The 22001-nt window shown below is 48.2% G+C and overlaps 1 protein-coding gene across 4 annotated transcripts in view; it reads left to right on the top strand.

Annotated features, from left to right (window-relative positions):
* tbc1d2 (TBC1 domain family, member 2) overlaps nt 1-21548 on the top strand; it is a 63456-nt gene extending 41908 nt beyond the window's left edge. For all 4 annotated transcript variants that reach the window (XM_078213960.1, XM_078213958.1, XM_078213961.1 and 1 more), the window contains 6 exons: nt 342-526; nt 4298-4801; nt 12798-12918; nt 16171-16356; nt 18967-19088; nt 20493-21548. In XM_078213960.1, the coding sequence (XP_078070086.1) occupies nt 342-526; nt 4298-4801; nt 12798-12918; nt 16171-16356; nt 18967-19088; nt 20493-20748 (1374 nt within the window). In that variant the 3' untranslated portion in view covers nt 20749-21548. The remainder of the gene's footprint in view (nt 1-341; nt 527-4297; nt 4802-12797; nt 12919-16170; nt 16357-18966; nt 19089-20492) is intronic.
* Nucleotides 21549-22001: the final 453 nt, after the last annotated feature.

The raw sequence follows: 22001 nt of genomic DNA, 5'->3' as shown, positions 1-22001 counted from the left end.
ACCCACAAAGACACGGGGAGAACGTGCAGACTCCGCACAGACAGTGACCCAAGCTGGGAATCGAACCCGGGTCCCTGGCGCTGTGAGGTAGCAGTGCTAACCAATGTGCCACTGTCCTGCCCGATTATTTTGCCAAATGTCTTAAACCTACATCCTCTGGTCACTAGCCCTCCAACCTGTGGCAACATTTTGCCCGTACTTCCTCAATTCAAACCCTGCGTCGCTCAGGCTGCCAGCGCTAAAGGTTTACTTTCTGCCTGAACTAAAGCTGTCGGCAAGTCAGGCGTGCCAGCTGTTTATTTTTCTTTTGATGTTTCGAGCTTTTCCTTCTCTCTCTGCAGTGTGCCGCTTTGGAGGCCAAATGCTGTCAGGTTGAGAGCAAGTACTTGTCGATGATCCGAAAGCTCCAGGACAACACCAGCAAGCAGGAGGAGACGCAGCAGCAGGTGGTCAAAGAGATCATTGCTGACCAGTCAAAATGGGAGGTCAAAGCTAAACCTGGCAACCAAGTCGGTGGATTTTTCAAGTGAGTGAAGAACAAGATGGTGCATCTTAATTTGGAATATCTCTCCTTTGTTATGAAGGATTACCGTCTGTGTGTGTTCATTCTTCCATAAGATGTGGGCATCGTTGGCAAGGGCAACATTTATTGCCCATCCCTAATTGCCCTTGAACTGAGTGGCTCGCTGGGCCATTTCAGAGGGTAGTTAAGATTTTTTTAATTCATTCGTGGGACATCGCTGGCTGGCCAGCATTTATTGCCCATCCCTAGTTGCCCTTGAGAAGGTGGTGGTGAATTGCCTTCTTGAATCGTTGCAGTCCATGTGCTGTGGGTTGACCCGCAACCCACATAATTCAACCACATTGCTGTGGCTCTGGAGTCACATGTAGGCCAGACCAGGTAAGGACGGCAGATTTCCTTCCTTAAAGGACACTAGTGAACCAGATGGGTTTTTATAACAATCGGTGATACTTCCATGGTCACCATTACTGAGCCTGACTTCAGATTTATTATTTAATTCAATTTAAGTTCCACTGGCGTTCTGGTGGGATTTGAACCCATGTCTTCAGATCATTAGCCTGGGCCTCAGGAATACTAATCCAGTTATATTATCACAACGCCAGCATCTCTTCCCCCTTGCATCCCGCCCTAGCCCACCCCATCACCTTCTCGAGGGCAGTTGGCGATGGGCAACAAATGCTGCCCTTGCCAGTGACCCTCACATCCCATGAAAGAATTAAAAAAGTCACTGGAAATTTTGATTTGATCTTTATTTATTCTTGTCACATGTATTAACATACAGTGAAAAGTGTTGTTTCTTGTGTGCTATAGACAAAACATACTGTTCATAGAGAAGGAAATGAGAGAGTGCAGAATGTAGTGTTACAGTCATAGTTAGGGTGTAGAGAAAGATCAACTTAATGCAAGGTAAGTCCATTCAAAAGTCTGACGGCAGCAGGGAAAAAACTGTTCTTGAGTCTGTCTGTACGTGATCTCAGACTTTTGTATCTTTTTCCCGACGGAAGAAGGTGGAAGAGAGAATGTCTGGGGTGCGTGGGGTCCTTAATTATGCTGGCTGCTTTGCCGAGGCAGCGGGAAGTGTAGACAGAGTCAATGGATGGGAGGCTGGTTTGCGTGATGGATTGGGCTACATTCACGACCTTTTGTAGTTCCTTGCGGTCTTGGGCAGAGCAGGAGCCCATACCAAGCTGTGATACAACCGGAAAGAATGCTTTCTATGGTGCATCTGTAAAAGTTGGAGAGAGTCGTGACATGCTAAATTTCCTTAGTCTTCTGAGAAAGTAGAGACGTTGATGGGCTTTCTTAACTATAGCGTCGGCATGGAGGGACCAGGACAGGTTGTTGGTGATCTGGACACCTAAAAACCTGAATCTGGATAAGAACCATTTCTCCAGAAATATCCAATGCTCTCCTGCTGAGGGAAATGGGAAAAGAGATGAAATTGTATTTAATTTGAAACCAAACATTATTATTTGAGATGAAGCTCAAATGCTCTCTGCTGGAGCAGAGAAGACTGAGGGGCGACCTGATTGAGGTGTTCAAGATTATGAGGGGCATGGACAGGGTGGATAGGGGGCAGCTGTCCCCCTTAGCTGAAGGGTCAGTTTTGCAAGGTAAAAGTGAGAGGTGGGAGGATTAGTGGGGATTTGAGGAAAATCTTTTTTACTCAGAGTGCTGACGGTCTGGAATGTGCTGCCTGGGAGGGTGGTGGAGGCGGGATGCCTCACATCCTTTAAAAAGTACCTGGATGAGTACTTGGCACATCGTAACATTCAAGGCTATGGGCCAAGTGCTGGCAAGTGGCATTCGGTGGACAGGTCTGGGCCTTTCATGCGTCAGTGCAGACTCGATGGGCCGAAAGGCCTCTTCTGTACTGGAGTATCCTGTGGTTCTGAAACTGAGGAACTGGGACAGTGGCTGGTTATTAATTTTAAACACATTCCTTGTTTTATTATTGAACAATTTTTCATAGACAAGGGTGTCCAGGCTCAAGAGACCGAATGGCCTACGCCTGCTCCTAAGTAAAATGTTCCATTTACTCCTTGATCTCACAGTCTCTCCCTGTTCACAGAATCAGCTTTCAACTCTTAAAATTTGGGGGGGAAATTATCAATTGCAGGAAGAAGGGCAGCACGGTGGCACAGTGGGTTAGCACTGCTGCCTCACAGCGCCAGGGACCCGGGTTCGATTCCCGGTTGGGTCACTGTCTGTGCGGAGTCTGCACGTTCTCTGCGTGGGTTTCCTCCGGGTGCTCCGGTTTCCTCCCACAGTCTGAAAGACGTGCTGGTTAGGGTGCATTGGCCATGCTAAATTCTCCCTCAGTGTACCCGAACAGGCGCCGTAGTGTGGCAACTAGGGGATTTTCACAGTAACTTTATTGCAGTGTTAATGTAAACCTACTTGTGACACCAAGTAATAAAATAAAAATAAAGAAGGATTTGCATTATGCTTCATGACCTCAGGGTGTTCTAAAGCACCTTACAGCCAACAAAGTATGTTGAAAGTGCTGTGACTATTGTGGGAACTATGGCGTTGCGGAGTTTTGCAGCACCTGGGACAGTGGTATGTAGAGTATCGAAGTTTATCCCGGCATGAGCAAGGGAGACATAATGAGCAAGCCAAGTCCTGCTCAAAGATACGATCGTTACAGTCGTCATTTTTATACTCCCCTCGAGGGTACGAACACAGAATCCCTACAGTACAGAAGGAGGCCATTCGGCCCACCGAACACAATCCCGCCCAGGCCCTATTCCTCTAACCCCACATGTTTATCCTGTTAATCCCCATTTAGCATGGCCAATCCACCTAACCCCCACATCTTTGGACTGTGGGAGGAAACCCACGCAGACACAGGGAGAATGTGCAAACTCCACACAGACACTGACCCAAGGCCAGAATTGAACCCGGGTCCCTGGCGCTGTGAGGCAGCAGTGCTAACCACTATACCACCGTAACCAGATGATTCTGACCAACACAATTGACAACTGGAAAATTCAATCACAACAATTAACCCGTGAACAACTGTAAAATCAACAAGCAAGTTATTGACCCATAGTTGCTCCACACCACTCGATTGCACACAGCAAGATCCAATGTGATGATGACCAGATAAAGTGCCTCCTTAAGATATTGGTTGAGGGATAAACATTGGTTAGTGTAATCTCTCCTACTCTTTGATATATTAACGGGAAGTCCACCTTGGTTCAACATGTCTTCCGAGACACGGCACCTCCAACTGTGCACTACTTCCTCAGAGCCGCACTGGCAGTGTTGCTCTGGAATGTTCTATTGGGGTGGGACTTGAACCCGTAATGTTCTGTCTCTGACGTGAAACTGTGCTACCGTCTGAGCTACAGCTGACGCTGAAGATAGTGCATCGCCAGAACTGAAAAAATGTTTTTTTTGGTCCAGTGATGTGCAGGTTCGGTGGATTGGCCATGCTAGATTGCCCCTTAGTGTCCAAAGATGTGTAGGTTAGAGGACTTGGCCATGCTAAATTGTCCCTTAGTGTCCAAAGATGTGTAGGTTAGGTGGTTTGGCCATGCTAAATTGCCCCTTAGTATCCAATGATGTGCTGGTCAGGAGGATTAGTGGGGTAAATATGTGGGATTGCGGGGATAGGGCAGGAGGTGGGCCAGGGTAAGATACTCTGTTGGAGAGTTGGTGCAGACTCGATGGGCTGAATGTCTTCCTTCTGTAGGGATTCTATGATCATCTTCTCCTAACTTGTGGCTCCGTACATCAGTGATTTCTGTTTCTTTCTCCCTATCCCAGTGAGTACGACGAATATGGCTTCAAGATTGTGTCTTCGCCGGTGCAGGACAAGATCCTATTGGCCAAAATCCAGGCGCTCCAGCGGAAATCCATGCAGCTGATAGCCAGTCAGGAAGGCCAGGAGAAAGCCATCCAGGTTAAGTGGGCAAACCAGCTCTCGGGCAGGAGCGCCAGTGAGCTCCTGCCATCGCCAGAGTTAAAGAACATGATCCGTAACGGCGTCCCCAAGGAGTACCGGCAGCAAGTCTGGAAATGGTGCATCAACCGGTGGGTTCGGCACATTCGAGAGCGATACGGTTCGAAACGTTACCAGGAGCTGCTGAGGCTGTGTAAGAACAAAGACCGAGCAGCGTCCAAGCAGATCGAGTTGGATCTCGACCGGACTCTGACCAACAACAGGCTCTTCAACTCCCCGACCTCCAAGATGGTTCAGAAACTGCGCCGCGTGCTACTGGCCTACTCGTGGCAAAACCCCGACATTGGCTACTGCCAAGGACTGAACAGGTACCCCTCCTGAACCTCGCTTCTGTACACACAGGCACCCAGACAGAGATAGAGATGCACCGGCCAACTTTACCACCCAATCGGAAGGTCTGTTGACCTCGGGTGGGATTTTACAGTTTTGGGACGAGTGAGGGTGTAAAATCCTGCCTACAAGGTTGGATTTACCCGGGGTTGGGGTCAGGGGGGCGGGATATGGGAGGCGATTTGATCAATGGGTCACGAACTTGCCCCTCACACCCCCGCCCATTTGAGACCCGGGAACTGATGGGGATTTCCGTCAATGTCCGGGTGAGGGGAGTGGGCCAGACTGTGGCCCAACTCAGGAGCCACTGTTGTGACTGCTGTCTGTGAATGGTTAAAGAGAAAAGGATGGAGTCTGCAGGATTTGAACTGGTCAAGAAGGATGCTGGGACCACAACTTTTCACATACATTAACGATTTGGAGGAAGGAACTGAAGGCACTGTTGCCAAGTTTGCAGATGATACAAAGATATGTAGAGGGACAGGTAGTATTGAGGAAGCAGGGGGGCTGCAGAAGGACTTGGACAGGTTAGGAGAATGGACAAAGAAGTGGCAGATGGAATACAATGTGGAAAAGTGTGAGGCTATGCACTTTGGAAGGAGGAATGGAGGCATAGACTATTGTTTAAATGAGAAAATGCTTCGGAAATCAGAAACACAAAGGGATTCCCGAGTCATTATTCAAGATTCTCTTAAGGTTAACGTGCAGGTTCAGTCGGCAGTTAGGAAGGCAAATGCAATGTTAGCATTCATGTTGAGAGGGCTAGAATAGAAGAGCAGGGATGTACTTCTGAGGCTGTATAAGGCTCTGGTCAGACCCCATTTGGAGTATTGTGGGCCCCATATCTAAGGAAGAATGTGCTGGCCTTGGAAAGGGTCCAGAGGAGGTTCATAAGAATGATCCCTGGAATGAAGAACTTGTCATATGAGGAATGGTTGGGGACTCTGGGTCTGTACTCGTTGGCGTTTAGAAGGATGAGTGGGGATCTTATTGAAACTTACAGGATACTGCGAGGCCTGGATAGAGTGGACCTGGAGAGGATGTTTCCGCTAGTAGGAAAAACTAGAACCAGAGGGCACAACCTCAGGCTAAAGGGACGATCCTTTAAAACAGAGATGAGGAGGAATATCTTCAGCCAGAGTGGTGAATCTGTGGAACTCTTTGCCGCAGAAGGCTGTGGAGGCCGGGTCATTGAGTGTCTTTAAGACAGAGAAAGATAGGTTCTTGATTAATAAGGGGATATGGGGTTATGGGGAAAAGGCAGGAGAATGGGGATGAGAAAAATATCAGCCATGATTGAATGGCGGAGCAGACTCGATGGGCCGAGTGGCCTAATTCTGCTCCCATGTCTTATAGTCTTATGGATGGATTGCTGGAACTCGGGATAGGGACAGGCAAAAGTTGGTGTTGTTAAAATGTCATTACTGCGCGATAGACCTTGGCCAAAACTTCAATTCTTTTTTGAATTAACGCTAACCTCCTTCCCTGCTGCCGACCCTACTCCTGATAGGATGGAGCTGTTCACATCTCCCATTGGCCACACCGCCCCTCCGGGCTCATTAATCGCACAAATGTATCCAATTACTGACGAGGCAGACTTCACTTCGCTGGTTCCTCCACCTCACCCGAGCTGAGGTTGACAGTGTTGGTCATGGAGGTTGCAGACTGGCACATGGGACACTGGCTTCGCCGTGCCAACCCAATTCAAGACCATGACAATCCGGCCCATGGTTTGTTACTGGGCTGGCCGTAATCCAGAGACCTGGTTTAGTGATCTGGAGATAACGGGCTCAATTTTACAAGCGCCAGGTTCCTCGTCCCACCCTGGCTAAAATGTCAGTGTAGGGACAGCTGCCAAAACGAACATGACCGTTAGTCAGCTGAAGGTGGGATTTTTTAGAATCTCAGAATCCTGACAGTGCAGAAGGAGGCCATTCGGCCCATCGAGCCTTGTACTGACAACAATCCCACCCAGACCCTATCCCCGTAACCCCACCTATTTACCCTGTTAATTACCCTGATGCTGAGGGGCAATTGAGCATGGGCAATCAAACTAACCCGCACATCTTTGGAGTGTGGGAGGAAACCGGAGCACCCGGAGGAAACCCACGCAGACACGGTGCAGACTCCACACAGTGACTCAAGCCGGGAATCGAACCCAGGTCCCTGGCGCTGAGAGGCAGCAGTGCTAACCACTGTGCCACCGTGTTGCCCATTTCTGCCTCATAGTAGCAGGATGTCCAGTCCATTCAGGGGTTGGCAGCTCTCCACTTTGTCGCAGAGGTTGTGCAATATTCGATTGGAGTGATTGGGTAAGTGTTTGGTGGTCTCGCTGGCTGCCCAGTTGGCAGGCCCAGGCAAGGGGGGGGATGGGTGGTCTTTGAGAGGCCAATATCGGGCGGGAGGTGGGGAAGCAACCTGCAAGGACGTTTAGGGACCCTGGGGGGAGTCTTTTTCTGGATCCCCAATGTCCAGGGGGCTCGTTAAGGAGAGATCCCTTCCACCCGCTTTCGTAGAGATGGCCGCTCGCCAGGGGCAGCTGGATGAGGCCCTTAAATGGGAATTACTTGTCCACTTAAGGGCTGCGGTTGGCCCACTGATGGGTGGGCCGCTTGACGCCACCCCTGCCGGTGGTATGTCAACGAGATCAGGCGTGATGTGTGAATGAGACTTGGTGTGGGATAGAATGTGGAAAAATGTACATGTAGAAACCTGACACAAGTGTGTTTCCTCTTTCCCCCAACACCCCCGTCATGGTATTTGATCAGCATGGCTGGCTGTGAACAACACGTTGTGCAGACCTGTTTGGACAGCTCCTATCTGTTATTCCAACATGAAGCATTATTTACCAGGAACCAACCATTCGTATGATTTGAATTCCCTGTTTATGGTGATTGCTGCAATGCAGCACTCAGCCGGCAGATTGATGGGCTTTCTCTGGGCACGTTGCCAGCTGGGCTTATGGACCGTCAGCATCAGGAAGCTTCCTTCTTCAATCCCAGACCAAAGCCACTCGAGTTTACCGCCTGCACCAGCACGTTTGCACTGGGATGGTTCCTTGGGGATGAAGCCAGTGGGTGGGATCAGTGTCCTTGCTCTCTGTTCAGGCTGTGGGAGAGGGATAAACAGTAGATTGGGCAATGCAACAAGTTGGAGCGATCCCTCAAATCCAGCCTCAATGTACTGTGTGAAAGGAGGAAATTGCATTTCTATAGCACCTTACACCAACTCAGAACATCTCAAAGCACTGGGACAGCCAGTGGAATACTTTTGAGGTGTGTTGTTCTGTAGGAAAAATGTCACTTTGCACTCTGCAAACTGTGGCATTGTGTTTTTTGTTTTAGTGATGTTGCTCAAGGGATTAATATTGGCCAAGACATGAGGGAGAACTCCTCTTCACTGTGGTCAGGGATCTTTTACATCCACCTGAGAGGGTAGACAGGGCCTCGGTTTAATGTCTCAGCTGTGAGATGGCACTTCTGACAGTGCAGCACGCCCTCGGTGTGGCATTGCGAGTTTCAACCAGAGTCTAAAGTGGGACTTGAACCCACAACCTTCTGCCTCTGAGATGGGAGCATTGCTCACTCAGCAGACACCTGATGCTGCAATTCATGCAATTCATCTGGGATAAGGATAGGGAGAGGGCCCCCCCCCCCACCCGGGGCCCCCCCCCCCACCCAATGGCTCGTGTTAGGAACTTGGTGTCCTAATGGTATGTTCATTGTATTATTGAGGTTAAGGATACACAGGTGAAAGACATTGATTGATTTCAGTATCTCGAGCACTTGTAAAGAGAGACTCGCACTGTGCGCCTTTCCATTTGGCTTGGCGGGAGGGGTTTCCAGTACGGCTTGCTGCGGCACACACTCCTCCTCTGTCAGGACGCGCCTTGGCATTCTGTTCCACCACCTGGCGATGGGAGAGGTCCCCAGTAGAAGGCAGTCTATGTGGGAGTCCTCCTTTTTTCCTGACATAGAGGGTGTTGCACACAGCAGGGCAGTGCAATTATGGAGCTAGGTGATCCATTGACTCCCTGGCTGCATGTATTTGCTGTATTCCACATTGATGTAGATTGCCCGAGGAGGCAGCCCCCTTTTCGTTACCTGAAGGGGCTGCTCCTCAACTTCTGATTGGAATTCAGCCCCACACTCCTGATCTTCAGTCACCTGGTGCTGGGAGCGGGGGGGGGGGGGGGGGGGGGGAGGAGAGTGGTGGTGGTGGCACGGAGGGAGGAGGACCTCACCGCAAGCCCTGCTACTAGCCTGGCCAAGGTGACCAGTAAGAGGCACATGCGGGGGATGGTTGAGGGGGCAGTCTGACCCGACTGTCTGGCTCTGTGAGCGGCTACTTTTGTGGCTGAATGGCCTTGGAGAGGATAGACGGCCATGTTCACGGGTATGCTTCCAGCCTTTCCCACCCAGTGGACACTGCGAGTTTTGCAGTGCATCATCACCCCCGACATTGATAAGAACAAAGAACAGTACAGCACAGGAACAGGCCCTTCAGCCCTCCAAGCCTGCGCCGATCATGATGCCTGCCTAAACTAAAACTGAATGCACTTACGGAGTCCGTATCCTTCCGTTCCTATCCTACTCAACTGTCTAGTTGCCTCTTATATGCCACTATCGTACCTGCTCCCACACCTCCATGGGCAGCGGGTTCCAGACATACACCACCCTCTGTGTAAAAAAACTTGCCTCGCACATCTCCTCTAAACTTATCCCCACGCACCTTAAACCTACGCCCCCTAGTACTTGTCTTTTCTCCCCTAGGAAAGAGCATCTGACTATCCACTCTGTCCATGCCACTCATAATCTTGTAGACCTCTATCAGGTCACCCCTCAACCTCCGTCGGTCCAGTGAGAACAAACCGAGTTGATCCAACCTCTCCTCACAGCTAATACCCTCCAGACCAGGCAACACCCTGGTAAACCTCTTCCTGTACCCTCTCCAAAGCCTCCGCATCCTTCTGGTAGTGTGGCGACCAGAATTGTACACAGTATTCCAAATGAGGCCTAACTAAGGTTCTGTACAGCTGCAGCACGACCTGCCAATTTTTATACTCAATTTTTAAAATCAATTTTGATTTGGTATTGCAAGTTTGCTTTGCTGTTTAGATTTCTTTGTTCCAGTGACCCACCAGGGATTGCCACCCTCTCTCATTTCAGAACGTTTCAATTTATTGATTTTTGTTTTATCAAAAGAGAGACCAATAGTGACTGGTGAGACCAGATAGTTAGCGTATAACGCAAATAACACCGAGGTCACGGGGTCAATCCCCGTACTGGTAAGGGAGCCTGCTGCACACATAATCTTATTCAAGATTATTTGGGTTCTTTAACTGGTTGTAGGGCAGAAGGAGACCATTCTGGCCTTTGTGACGTTACCAACACACTGCATGAGCAATTCACCTCTCGTCACTTACTTATGTAGCTCTGTGGTTTGAAGAAAAACTGGCGGATCTCCTTGTTAGCCTGCTCCTGGCCAAGGTTTTATTTTATTCGTTAATTGGATGTGGGCATCGTTGGGTGGGCCAACATTTATTGCCCATCCCTGATTGCCCTTGCGGGGCCAGTTGAGGAGTTGCTGTGGCTTTGGAGTCAAACGTAGGCCAGACCAGGTTAGGACGGCAGATTTCCTTCTCTAAAGGACATTAGTGAACCAGATGGGTTTTTACAACAGTCAACAATGTCATCGTTAGACTTTTAATTCCAGATTTTTATTGAGTTCAGATTTCACCATCTGCCGTGGTGGGATTTGAACCTGGCATTACTCTGGCTCCTGGATTCTAGTGCAGTGACAATGCCACTATGCCACTCCCTCCACTATGGTCTATTGCTTAGGGATTTTCAACTTTAGATCGGAATATCAAACAATAGTCATAGTAACTACAGCACAAAAACAGGCCATTTGGTCCAAATGATTAATGATTCACACAACAATTGAGGGAATTGTTTGACCTGACTACCCGCCCCTCTTTCTTGGGTTCGTTGGCACCCGGGTGTCCTTCGAGAAAGAGCATTGCATGTCTGTTGGTATGTGTGAGGCCTTCCACGACCACTGGGTGTCATGCAGTTGGAGTGTATTGACATGTTAACTTCAGTTTCCTTTGATGTTTCTGCTTGAAGCACAGTGCTGCTTTAAGGAACGGTTCTTTAGTCAAGTGGCTTATTTGATAATTTGCTTTGCTCAAAAGAGTATGAAGTGAGATTGGTGTAAAGAATCATAGAATCCTACAGTGCAGAAGGAGCCATTTGGCCCATCGAGTCTGCACCAACCACAATCCCTCCCAGGCCTTATTCCCATAACTTAATGCATTAACCCTAGCTAGTCCCCCTGACAATAAGGGGCAATTTAGCATGGCCAATCCACCTAACCCGCACATCTTTGGACTGTGGGAAGAAACCGGAGCACTCGGAGGAAACCCACGCAGACACGGAGAACTTGCAAACTCCACACAGTCACCCGAGGCTGGAATTGAACCCGGGTCCCTGGTGCTGTGAGGCAGCAGTGCTAACCACTGTGCCGCCCTGGTGATGGCCGGTTAGCTCAGCTGGCTGGAGCATGGTGCTAATAACACCAAGGTCATGGGTTCAATTCTACTGCTGTTCACCAAATACTTTCTCTACCTCAAAAGCATGCACATAACTGCCCCCAGTTTAGCTGGAATCTTGAAATGGTTACAGCGCAGAAGGAGGCCACTCAGTCCTTCTTGTCTGGAGGAACCTGCTCCTATGCTGCTCTTTCCTTTGTTGAAGGTTCCTGGTCCACCTTCCTACACCCACCAGTGGGGTTGACTCACCACGGGAGTCTCTCAAACAGCTGGAATTTCAGTTATGAACCAGTCCTGGCAGGGGGTCATTCATCCTGGCTACCTACTCCTCTTCCATGGTTATGCCCGCAATCGGGTTTTCCACAGAGAGGGAAAACGTTATGTCCCCGGTTTGTTGGAGGCCTTCTACAACTAGCGGGTGTTGCATTATCTCCTCCCCCAAAATATTACTTAAATTAAATGTAATAAGTTTCCTGTAAAGTTTTTATTTGTTACAGTGCCCCTTTAAGGGGCAGTTCATTAATTAATTAGTTTATTTGTTTGATTGTTGTATTAGAATGATTGGCTATGCTAAATTGCCCCTTAGTGTCATGGGGATTAGCAGGGTAAATATGTGGCATTACAGGGATAGAGCCTGGAAAGGATTGTTGTCAGAAAGTTGGTGCAGACTCGATGGGCTGAATGGTCCCCTTCTACACTGTAGGATTCTATGAATCGCTCCAACATTGGTGGGCTCACAGCACCTGAGGTTCTAAGCTCTATAATTCCCTCCCTAAACCTCTCTTCCTCTCTACCACTCAAACTTATCTTTTAAGAGACTCCTTAAAGCCAACTGCTTTGACCGAGCTTCTTTTCAGCTGTCCTAGTGTCTCCTTATGTGTCTCAGTGTCAAAACCATTGTCTTATCATTCTTCCTGTGAAGCACTTTAGCATGTTTTATTTTTATTCATTTGTGGGACATGGGCGTCGCTGGCTGGCCAGCATTTATTGCCCATCCCTAGTTGCCCCTTGAGAAGGTGGTGGTGAGCTGCCTTCTTGAATCGCTGCAGTCCATGTGCTGTGGGTTGACCCACAATGCCGTTAGGGAGGGAATTCCAGGATTTTGACCCAGCGACTGTGAAGGGACAGTGAATAATTTCCAGGTCAGGATGGTGAGTGACTTGGAGGGGAACTTGCAGGTGGTGGTGTTCCCATGTATCTGCTGCCCTTGTCCTTCTAGATGGAAGTGGTCGTGGGTTTGGAAGGTGCTGTCCAAAGATCTTTGGTGAATTTCTACATTTTATTACATTAGAAGCGCCATACTAATGCAGTTTGTTGTTGCTGTGCTGTTACTCTGGGCCTGTTCCAAACTCCAGGAAGGAAAAGAGGGGGATCGCTGGGAGGAAGGAGACTGCTTGATTAGTAATGTTGACTTTTCACAGACTGGCGGCCATTGCGCTGTTGATCCTGCGGGAAGAGGAGGATGCTTTCTGGTGTCTGGTGGCCATCATTGACTGCATTATGCCGGAGGATTACTATAGCAAGACCCTTACTGGCTCCCAGGTGAGGACCTGTGGCTCTCTGATCAATTAAATCCATTCTTCACAAGTATTGGAACATTTTTGGGGGAGGGAGAGGAGTTGCACCTGTTAGGATGTTAATATATTGTCACAGGTAAGTACTCGGAGCACTAATAAAGAATGCCTGTTTCCGTGATATAGAGGGTGCACATTCTATCTGTACAGATAGTTGTGAGGATCTAGTCTGAATTGAGTTCTTCAAGTTATAAGCTGGATAAATGGAGTATGATGCTCTCTGAATGATCAACTTCGTCACCATAAAGTCTTCCAGAGCAAAATGGCGTCCATCACTGAGTGTTGCAGACTGGCACAATCCAAGGTCCAGGAATGTATGCATGGGGGCACGGTGGCACAATGGTTAGCACTGTTGCCTCACAGCGCTAGGGACCCGGGTTCAATTCCCGGCTTGGATCAGTGTCTGTGCGGAGTCTGCACATTCTCTCCGTGAGTGCGTGGGTTTCCTCTGGGCGCTCCGGTTTCCTCCCACAGTCTGAAAGGCATGCTGGTTAGGGGAATTGGCCATGCTAAATTCTCCCTCAGTGTACCCGAACAGGTGCTGGAGTGTGGCGACTAGGGGATTTTCACAGTAACTTCATTGCAGTGTTAATGTAAGCTTACTTGTGACGATAAATAAACTTTATACTAAAGCTTGGGTGCATTGGGGAAAGGCCACAGTCTTTCAGCCATAGTGCACTGAGGGGTTGGATAATGGGTAAATCCCCTTGGTTGTAGTTTATTGAATCCCTACAATACAGAAGAAGGCCATTTGGCCCATTGAGCCTGCACCGACGACAATCCCAGCCAGTCCCTATCCCCGTAACCCCACGTATTTACCCTACTAATCCCCCTGACACTAAGGGGCAATTTAGCATGGTCAATCCACCTAACCTGCACATCTTTGGACTGTGGGAGGAAACCGGAGCACCCGGAGGAAACCCACACAGACACGGGGAGAATGTGCACACTCCACACAGACAGTGACCCAAGCTGGGAATCGAACCCGGGTCCCTGGCGCTGTGAGGCAGCAGTGCTAACCACTATGCCGCCCTTGTGTAACATCTTAATGAATCTTGTAAATATTAATTGTAAATGTAGTAACTCACACATAGTAATGGAAAAAAAACTGATTTGGTTTGCACCTAATGTAATGTCAATGTTGGTCATGTAAATTATGTTTATAAATCTTATATGAATAGACTATATTTTTAGAGGAAAAATAATTGCCGCAATAAACTCGTCTCCATTCTGTAAACTGGCTTCTTCCCATTCCCGAGAGCCAGCAGCTGATATTGTTTATGTGAGGTGGCTCAAGTAATAAGTATTTGTCTGATAGGCTGGTGCACTCAGTCACTCCCCCCATTGCACAGTGTCCCCTTTCCAATTCCAATTCTCTCCTCAGAGGGCAGCACGGTGGCACAGTGGTTGCGGCGGCACAGTGGTGAGCACTGCTGCCTCACAGTGCCAGGGACCTGGGTTCCATTCACGCCTGGGTGCACAGTTTAATTATGTCTGTGTGGAGTTTGCACTTACTCCCTATGTCTGCGTGGGGTTTGCTCCGGGTGCTCCGGTTTCCTCCCACAGCCCAAAGATGTGCGGGTTAGGTGGATTGGCCATGTTAAATTGCCCCTTACTGTCCCACGATGTGTTGGTTAGATGGATTAGCCATGGTAGATGCACGGGGTTACAGGGATGGGGCGGAGGGTGGGCCAGGATGTTCCCTCGGAAAGTTGGTGCAGACTCGATTGGCTGAATGGCCTCTTTCTGCACTATAGGGATTCTGTGGTTTGAAGGCAGACTTTCATCTGTTTCCATAGCTAGTAATTCCCGGAACAGTTCTGAAACCAGGGGCTTACAACTTGAGGGGCGCCACTCCACATCAAGTGAGGCTGACCAGAAGTTTCTTCCGCTCTTGGCGTGTTTGGAAGGATTTTTACAGGTTGATGCACTCAACCATCGGGGAAGACTGAAAAAGCCAGGACTCTTTTCTCAAGAGAGGGCTGAGGAGTGAACTCTTGGGTTCAAAAGGGTTTGATAGTTATGTTTCCATCGTTGGGTGGAGTCCAAAGCTAGGGACCATAAATTTGGTCATTAATAAATTCAACATGCAAATTTACCCAGAAAGTGGTGAGAATGTGTAACTCCTGCCCGTTGAGGTGAATAGTGTGGATACAACGGTGGCACAGTGGTTAGCACTGCTGCTTCACAGCACCCTGGACCCAGGTTCAATTCCGGCCTCGGGTCACTGTTTGTGTGGAGTTTGCGCATTCTCCCCATGTCTGTGTGGGTTTCCTCTGGGTGCTCTGGTTTCCTCCCACAGTCCAAAGATGTGAGTTGGGTTGATTGGCTATGCTAAAGTGCCCCCTTAGTGTCAGGGGGAGTAGCAAGGTAAATAGGTGGGGTTGCGGGGATGAGGCCTGGGTGGGATTGTTGTCAGTGCAGCCTCGATGGGCCAAATGATCTCATCCTGCCCTGTAGGGATTCTATGATTTTAGGGGATACTGGATTAACACATGAGGGAGAAAGGAATCGCAGGATACACTGATGGGATGAGATAAAGTGGGATGGGAGGCGACTTGTTGCTTCCAGTTGGCATAATCCAACTGGTCCATGTTGGTGTTTGAACTTTGGGGAGGAATGGCGTAGTGGAGTTTTTGGAGTAGTAATCCAGAGATCCCCGGTAATACACTGGGGACCTGGATTCAAATCCCACCACGGCAGATGGTGAAATCTGAATTCAATAAAAAAAATTTGGAATTAAAAGCTTAATGATGATCGTGAAACCATTGTTGATTATTGTAAAAACCCATCTGGTTCACTAACGTCCTTTAGGGAAGGAAATCTGCCATCCTTACCCGGTCGTACATATTACTCCTGACCCCCAGCGGGGTGGTTGACCGTGAATGCCCTCTGGAATGGCGAGCCACTCAGTTCAAGTTCATTAGTGATAGGCAACAAATGCTCCCCCAGCCAGCCGTACCCACATCCCATGAGTGAATTTTTTTAAAGAGGTATTTTTGTGCTTATAAAGTTCAATGTAATTCTATTTAATATTAATTTATGCTGAGCCTGTTCATTGTTAGTGAGTGGTCTGTCTTCTGTTGGCCAGTGCCTGGAACAAATTAAATATGTCCATATATGAAAGGTAATGGAGCAAGAGTGAATTATGTCAACGATTGTGAGTTGGGAAGAGGATGGTGTTGTGTGACCATTTAATTCTATGTTTATCTCGTTACAGGCTGACCAGAGAGTATTTAAGGATTTATTGTCAGAGAAGCTACCCAGGCTCATGTCTCACTTTGATCTGTATAACGTGGACCTCTCTTACATCACCTTTAACTGGTTCCTGGTTGTCTTTGTTGACAGTCTTCAGAGTAACATCCTCCTCCGAGTCTGGGACGCATTCCTGTATGAGGGAACAAAGGTACCAGTGAGGTCTTGTGGTTGTACTTTCTGTTCTTCTGCTCTGCTAAAGCTATAATTAATATATAATTAAAATATATGAATATTAAATAAGATTTCACAAAAGAAAAGAAACAACAAATTGGGGTTAGAAAGGAGGAAAATGCGAAAGGAAAATAACAGGTATGGAATTGTCTTGAGTGACAGGATTCATTCATTCGTGGGACATGGGCGTCGCTGGCTGGCCAGCATTTATTGCCCATCTCTAGTTGCCCTTAGAGGGGCAACTGAGAGTCAACCACATTGCTGTGGCTCTGGAGTCACATGTAGACCAGACCGGGTAAGGACGACAGATTTCCTTCCCTAAAGGACATTAGTGAACCAGATGGGGTTTTTCCTGACAATCGACAATGGTTTCATGGTCATCAGTAGATTCTTAATTCCAGATTTCTCTTATTGAATTCAAATTCCACCAACTGCCGTGGCGGGATTCGAACCCGGGGGCCAGAACATTGGCTGAGTTTCTGGATTAATAGCCTAGTGATAATACCACTAGGCCATCGCCTCCCACAGTGTAGTGGTTAGTCTTCCAAATTGGAGGAAGGTTTGGTAAAGGAGTTCCCCAGTGGTCAGTGTTAGGAGCCCTGTTCTCCCTGTTGTTATATTAATGACCTAGACCTTAGCATACAGGCACAGTTTCAAAATTTGTGAATGGTACAAAAGTTGAGAGCATTGTGAAATTGTGAGGCAGACAGAGTAGAACTTTAAAAGGACACAGGTTGGCGGAATGGGTGGACAAGTGGCACATTATAAAGTTTTTTTAAAAAGTTTAATTTATTAGTGTCACAGGTAGGCTTACATTAACACTGCAATGAAGTTACTATGAAAATCCCCCAGTCGCCACACTTCGGCGCCTATTCGGTTACACTGAGGGAGAATTTAGCATGGCCAATGCACCCCTAACCAGCACTTCTTTCGGACTGTGGGAAGAAACCGGAGCACCCGGAGGAAACCCACGCAGACACGGGAAGAATGTGCAGACTTCGCACAGACAGTGACCCAAGCTGGGAATCGAACCTGCGTCCCTGGCGCTGTGAGGCAGCAGTGTTAACTGCTGTGCTACCGTAATTTACTGCCGAGAAGGGGGAAGTGATACATTTTAGTCTGAAGAACATGGAGAGACAATATAAAGAGAGGGTGCAATTCTTTAGGAGGGTCCTGGGTAGCTATGTGCAGAAATCATTGAAGATGGCAGGTCAGGTTGAGAGAGTGGTGAATAGAGCATACAGTATCCTAGACTTATTCAATAGGGAGATAAAATACAGGAGTAAGGAGGTTATGATAAATCTGGATGAAACTCTTGTTTGGCCTCAGCTGGAATAATGGGTCCAGTTTGAGGAACCACACGTGAGGAAAGATGTGAAGACTTTGGAGAGAATGTGGAAAAGATTCACAAAAATGGTTCCGTGGATGAGGAACTACAGTTATGTAGAAAGATTGGAGAAATTTTCCTTGGAGAAGGGAAGGCTGAGGTGAGGTTTGATCGAGATGTTCAAAATCACGAGAGGTTCGGACAGAGTTGATGTAGAGAAACTGCTCCCATTTGGTGGAAAAATCGAGAACCAGAGGGCAAAGACTTAAGATAATTGGTAAAAGAAGTCATGGCGACATGAGGAGAAAGCTTTTCAAGCCATGAGCTGTTAGGATCTGGAATGTGATCGCTGGCAGTGTTGGGGAGATGAGGTCCACCAAGGCATTCCAGCTAGAATGAGATATTTATCTGTAAAACAGAACTACAGGGAGAAGACAGCGGAGTGGCACTCGGTGAATTGCTCCTTCAGAGGCCCAGCAGAAGCAGGATGGGCCGAATGGCCTCCTTCTATGATTCTATAACAACTAGGAAGCAGGATTAAGTGAGGGTTTCTTGTCTGGAGATTAACACCAGAGTTAGATGATTTGAACTAGGAGCGACACTGCAATTGGCTCTCGGTCTGTGAGATTATAGAGCGGGATAGTCAGCTGGAACATCACAGAATGATATAGCACAGGAGGAGGCCATTCAGCCCATTGCGTCTGTGCCGGCTGCTGATTTGCCTGACTGCTGAAAGCGTGGACAATTGAATGAGATCGAGAGCTGTATTGGAAGTGATAGGTTGGTGTGGCCAAACTGGCAGCAGAGTCAGTAAAGCGAGTGGATCACTGAAGATAATTGACCGAAGAACCAGAAGTGACACCAGGACAGCTGTTTATAATCTAGTGAGCTATGATGTGGAGCACACGGCCTAGGAGTTCGGTGGGAGCAGGGGAATCAGATACACACTTGAAAAAGGGAAAGATGTGGGGCTATAGAGAAGGGGAGGGGGGGGGGGGCAGTGAGATGAATTGGGTAGCTTGTTCAAAGAGCCAGCATAGGTGTGTTGGGCCAAATGGCCTTCGCCTGTGCTATATGATTCTACCACAGCTGAAAATTTCACAGGGTTCTGACAGCTCATCGATCCCAAGGCATTGCCCACAGCACAAGGTTTTCAAATGGATGAATTAGTTGGGTTTGGCAGTTAACCAACAGGCCTTGTGTGGAGGTGATAGAGGGAGAAAGATCGAAACTGCAGCATGTCCCCCCTTTGTGTTGCAGGTAATATTCCGCTACGCACTCGCAATTTTCAAATACAACGAGGAGGAACTTCTGAATCTTAGTGATAACCTGGCCATTTATGACTACCTTGGATGCTTGACGCAAAACATTTCTGAGGGAAGGTAAGATTTGACTTTGTTTAGAATTTTAACAAAATAATTTAGCGATGTAGGTACATAGGGACTAAGGAGCAGGAGTAGGCCATTCAGCCCGTTGAGCATGCTACATCATTCAATTAGATCATGTTTGATCACCTGCCGAAAACCACTTTCCCGCACTACCCCAGATCTCTCAATGTCATTAGCCTTCAGAAATCTATTGTTCTCTTGTCCTGAACATGCTCAGTGATCTTCCACAGCCTTTCACAGAGCTGGTGCAGACTCGATGGGCCGAATGGCCCCCTTCCACACTGTAGGGATTAGAATAGGATAGAATCTCTACAGTGCAGAAGGAGGCCAATCGGCCCATTGGGTCTGCACTGACCACAATCCCACCTAGGCCCCATCCCCGTAACCCCACATATTTACCCCACTAATCCCTCTAACCTGCACATCCCGGGACATTAAGGGATAATTTAGCACGGCCAATGCACCTAACCTGCTCACCTTTGGACTGTGGAAGGAAACCGGAGCACCCGGAGGAAACCCACGCAGACACGGGGAGAATGTGCAAACTCCACAAAGACATTGACCCAAGGCCGGAATTGAACCTGGGGGGGTCCCTGGCGCTGTGAGGCAGCAGTGCTAACCACCGTGCCACCTGATGAAGAGTCACCCGGACTCGAAATGTTAACTCTATTTTCCCTCTCCACAGATGCTGCCAGTCCTGCTGAGTTTTTGCAGCATTTTGTGTCCTTGTCTCCTCTACCCTCTCCAAAGGATGTGAAAGACCCCGTGGCACTATTTTAAAAGAGGAGTGCAGTGGTTAGCACTGCTGCCTCGCAGCGCCAAGGATCCGGGTTCAATTCCCGCCTCGGGTCGCTGTCTGTATGAAGTCTGCACATTCTCCCCGTGTCTGTGTGGGTTTCCTCCGGGTGCTCCGGTTTCCTCCCACACTCCAAAGATGTGCGGGTTAGGTGGATTGGCCATGCTAAATTGCCCCTTTGTGTCCCAAGATGTGTAGGTTAGGCGGATTAGCCATGGGAAATGTGTGGGGTTACAGGGATAGGGCAGGGGAGAGGCCCTGGGTGAGATACTCTGTTAGAGTCGGTGCAGACTCGATGGGCCAAATGGCCTCCCCTGCACTGTAGGGATTTTATGATGTCTTGGGCCAGTAGTTCATGTTCCAGCCAACATTGCAAAAGCAGATGATCTAGTCGTTGTGCAATTTGTGGGATCTTGCTGTGCACAAATTGGCTGCTGCATTTTCCACCTTACATCAGTGACTGCACTGCAAAACAAAAAAATACCACATTGGCTGTCAGACGCTTTCAGAAACTCACGGTCATGAAAGGTGTGATATTAATGCAAGTTCTTTCCTTCCTTAATCTTCTCAAATGATCAGCAATTGTTTCTGGCATTCCGCAGGAAGCTGATGAACATTGCGTTTGTCGAAATGAACCCCTTTCCCCTGAAGTTGCTTCAAAACCGACGGACGGTGCACCTGGAGAAGCTGAAAGCTGAACTGAGCGAGCTGGAGAGCATTCGGGAAGCGTATGTGAAAGAGAAAGTGGAGCAGAAGGTCTCCATTGATGGCGCCAGTGAGGACGAGGAAGAAACTGAGAGGAATCGTTCTGGAGCGCCAACACCTGATCTTCCGGCAGGGGATGCCCCAAAGTCCTGATGTCGCTCTTCAAGAAGGTGCTCCGACACTCGAGACTTCCAACAGCGGGAATAGCTTTCCGCTAGACACGTTTCCTTCATATACAAGGGAGCATGCGTGAGTGACGTTTGATTTCACTGTGTGAAATACCTTTCTTGTGTTCATCATTGTCGGTATCACAGCTCCCATCTCAGGTGTAACGGAGCCCCGATGGAGAGTGGTGGAGCTTGGAATACTTCACCCCAAACCGAGGCAACCTCTCTCCAAAGCTCAGCAAGGGGGTGACACCTGCTTCGCTGCAAACGTCTTTCTCCAGTTCTCACGTCGGACATCCCGTGAACGAGACCAGGCCGCGCACTCCTGAAATATCTCGGCTCCTTTTGGAGTCAGGTTTGTTCGGATCTAGAGCAATTCTGCTCGAGTACACTTCCACATAAAGAGAGAAGAGATGTTCCACCCTATCAGCCTGAACTGGGATGAAACCAATCCTGAGAGATGAGAGGAGTGTGGACTATATAAACCACCTGTTCATACAAGGGGATTATTTATCATTTTGACACCTGATTTTAGCCCAACTTAGCACTCACCAAATAAATTGTAAATACAGAATGCCTTGTAGGTTAATGTTAGGATATTCATTGTATAAACCTATTTGTAAGTATTTGTCCACCTGTGGGACAGAAATCTAATCCCAAAACCAACCCCAGTATATTGGATTAATTTAAGTCCTCATTAAAGAGGGCAGCGGTATCCCTATGTACAAGATTTTTTTAAAAAGTGGTGATATTAAAAGTTTAATTGTTCATTCATCTGTATTATTGCAACACCATTCTTTTGATTTGATTTATTATTGCCACATGTATTAACATACAGTGAAAAGTATTGTTTCTTGCGCGCTATACAGACAAAGCATACCGTTCATAGAGAAGGAAAGGAGAGAGTGCAGAATTGGTGTTACAGTCACAGCTAGGGTGTAGAGAAAGATCAACTTAATGCAATTCAAAAGTCTGACAGCAGCAGGGAAGAAGCTGTTCTTGAGTCGGTTGGTACATGACCTCAGACTTTTGTATCTTTTTCTTGACGGAAGAAGGTGGAAGCGAGAATGTCCGGGGTGTGTGGGGTCCTTAATTATGCTGGCTGCTTTGCTGAGGCAGCGGGAAGTGTAGACAGAGGCAATGGAAGAGAGGCTGGTTTACCTGATGGATTGGGCTACATTCACGACCCTTTTATAGTTCATTGCGGTCTTGGGCAGAGCAGGAGCCATACCAAGCTGT

The sequence above is a fragment of the Mustelus asterias genome, chromosome 6 (assembly GCF_964213995.1).
Source record: "Mustelus asterias chromosome 6, sMusAst1.hap1.1, whole genome shotgun sequence".
In the NCBI taxonomy this organism is placed as follows: domain Eukaryota; kingdom Metazoa; phylum Chordata; class Chondrichthyes; order Carcharhiniformes; family Triakidae; genus Mustelus; species Mustelus asterias.
Note: the sequence above shows the minus strand (reverse complement) of the source record. Positions and strands in the feature narration are given on the sequence as shown.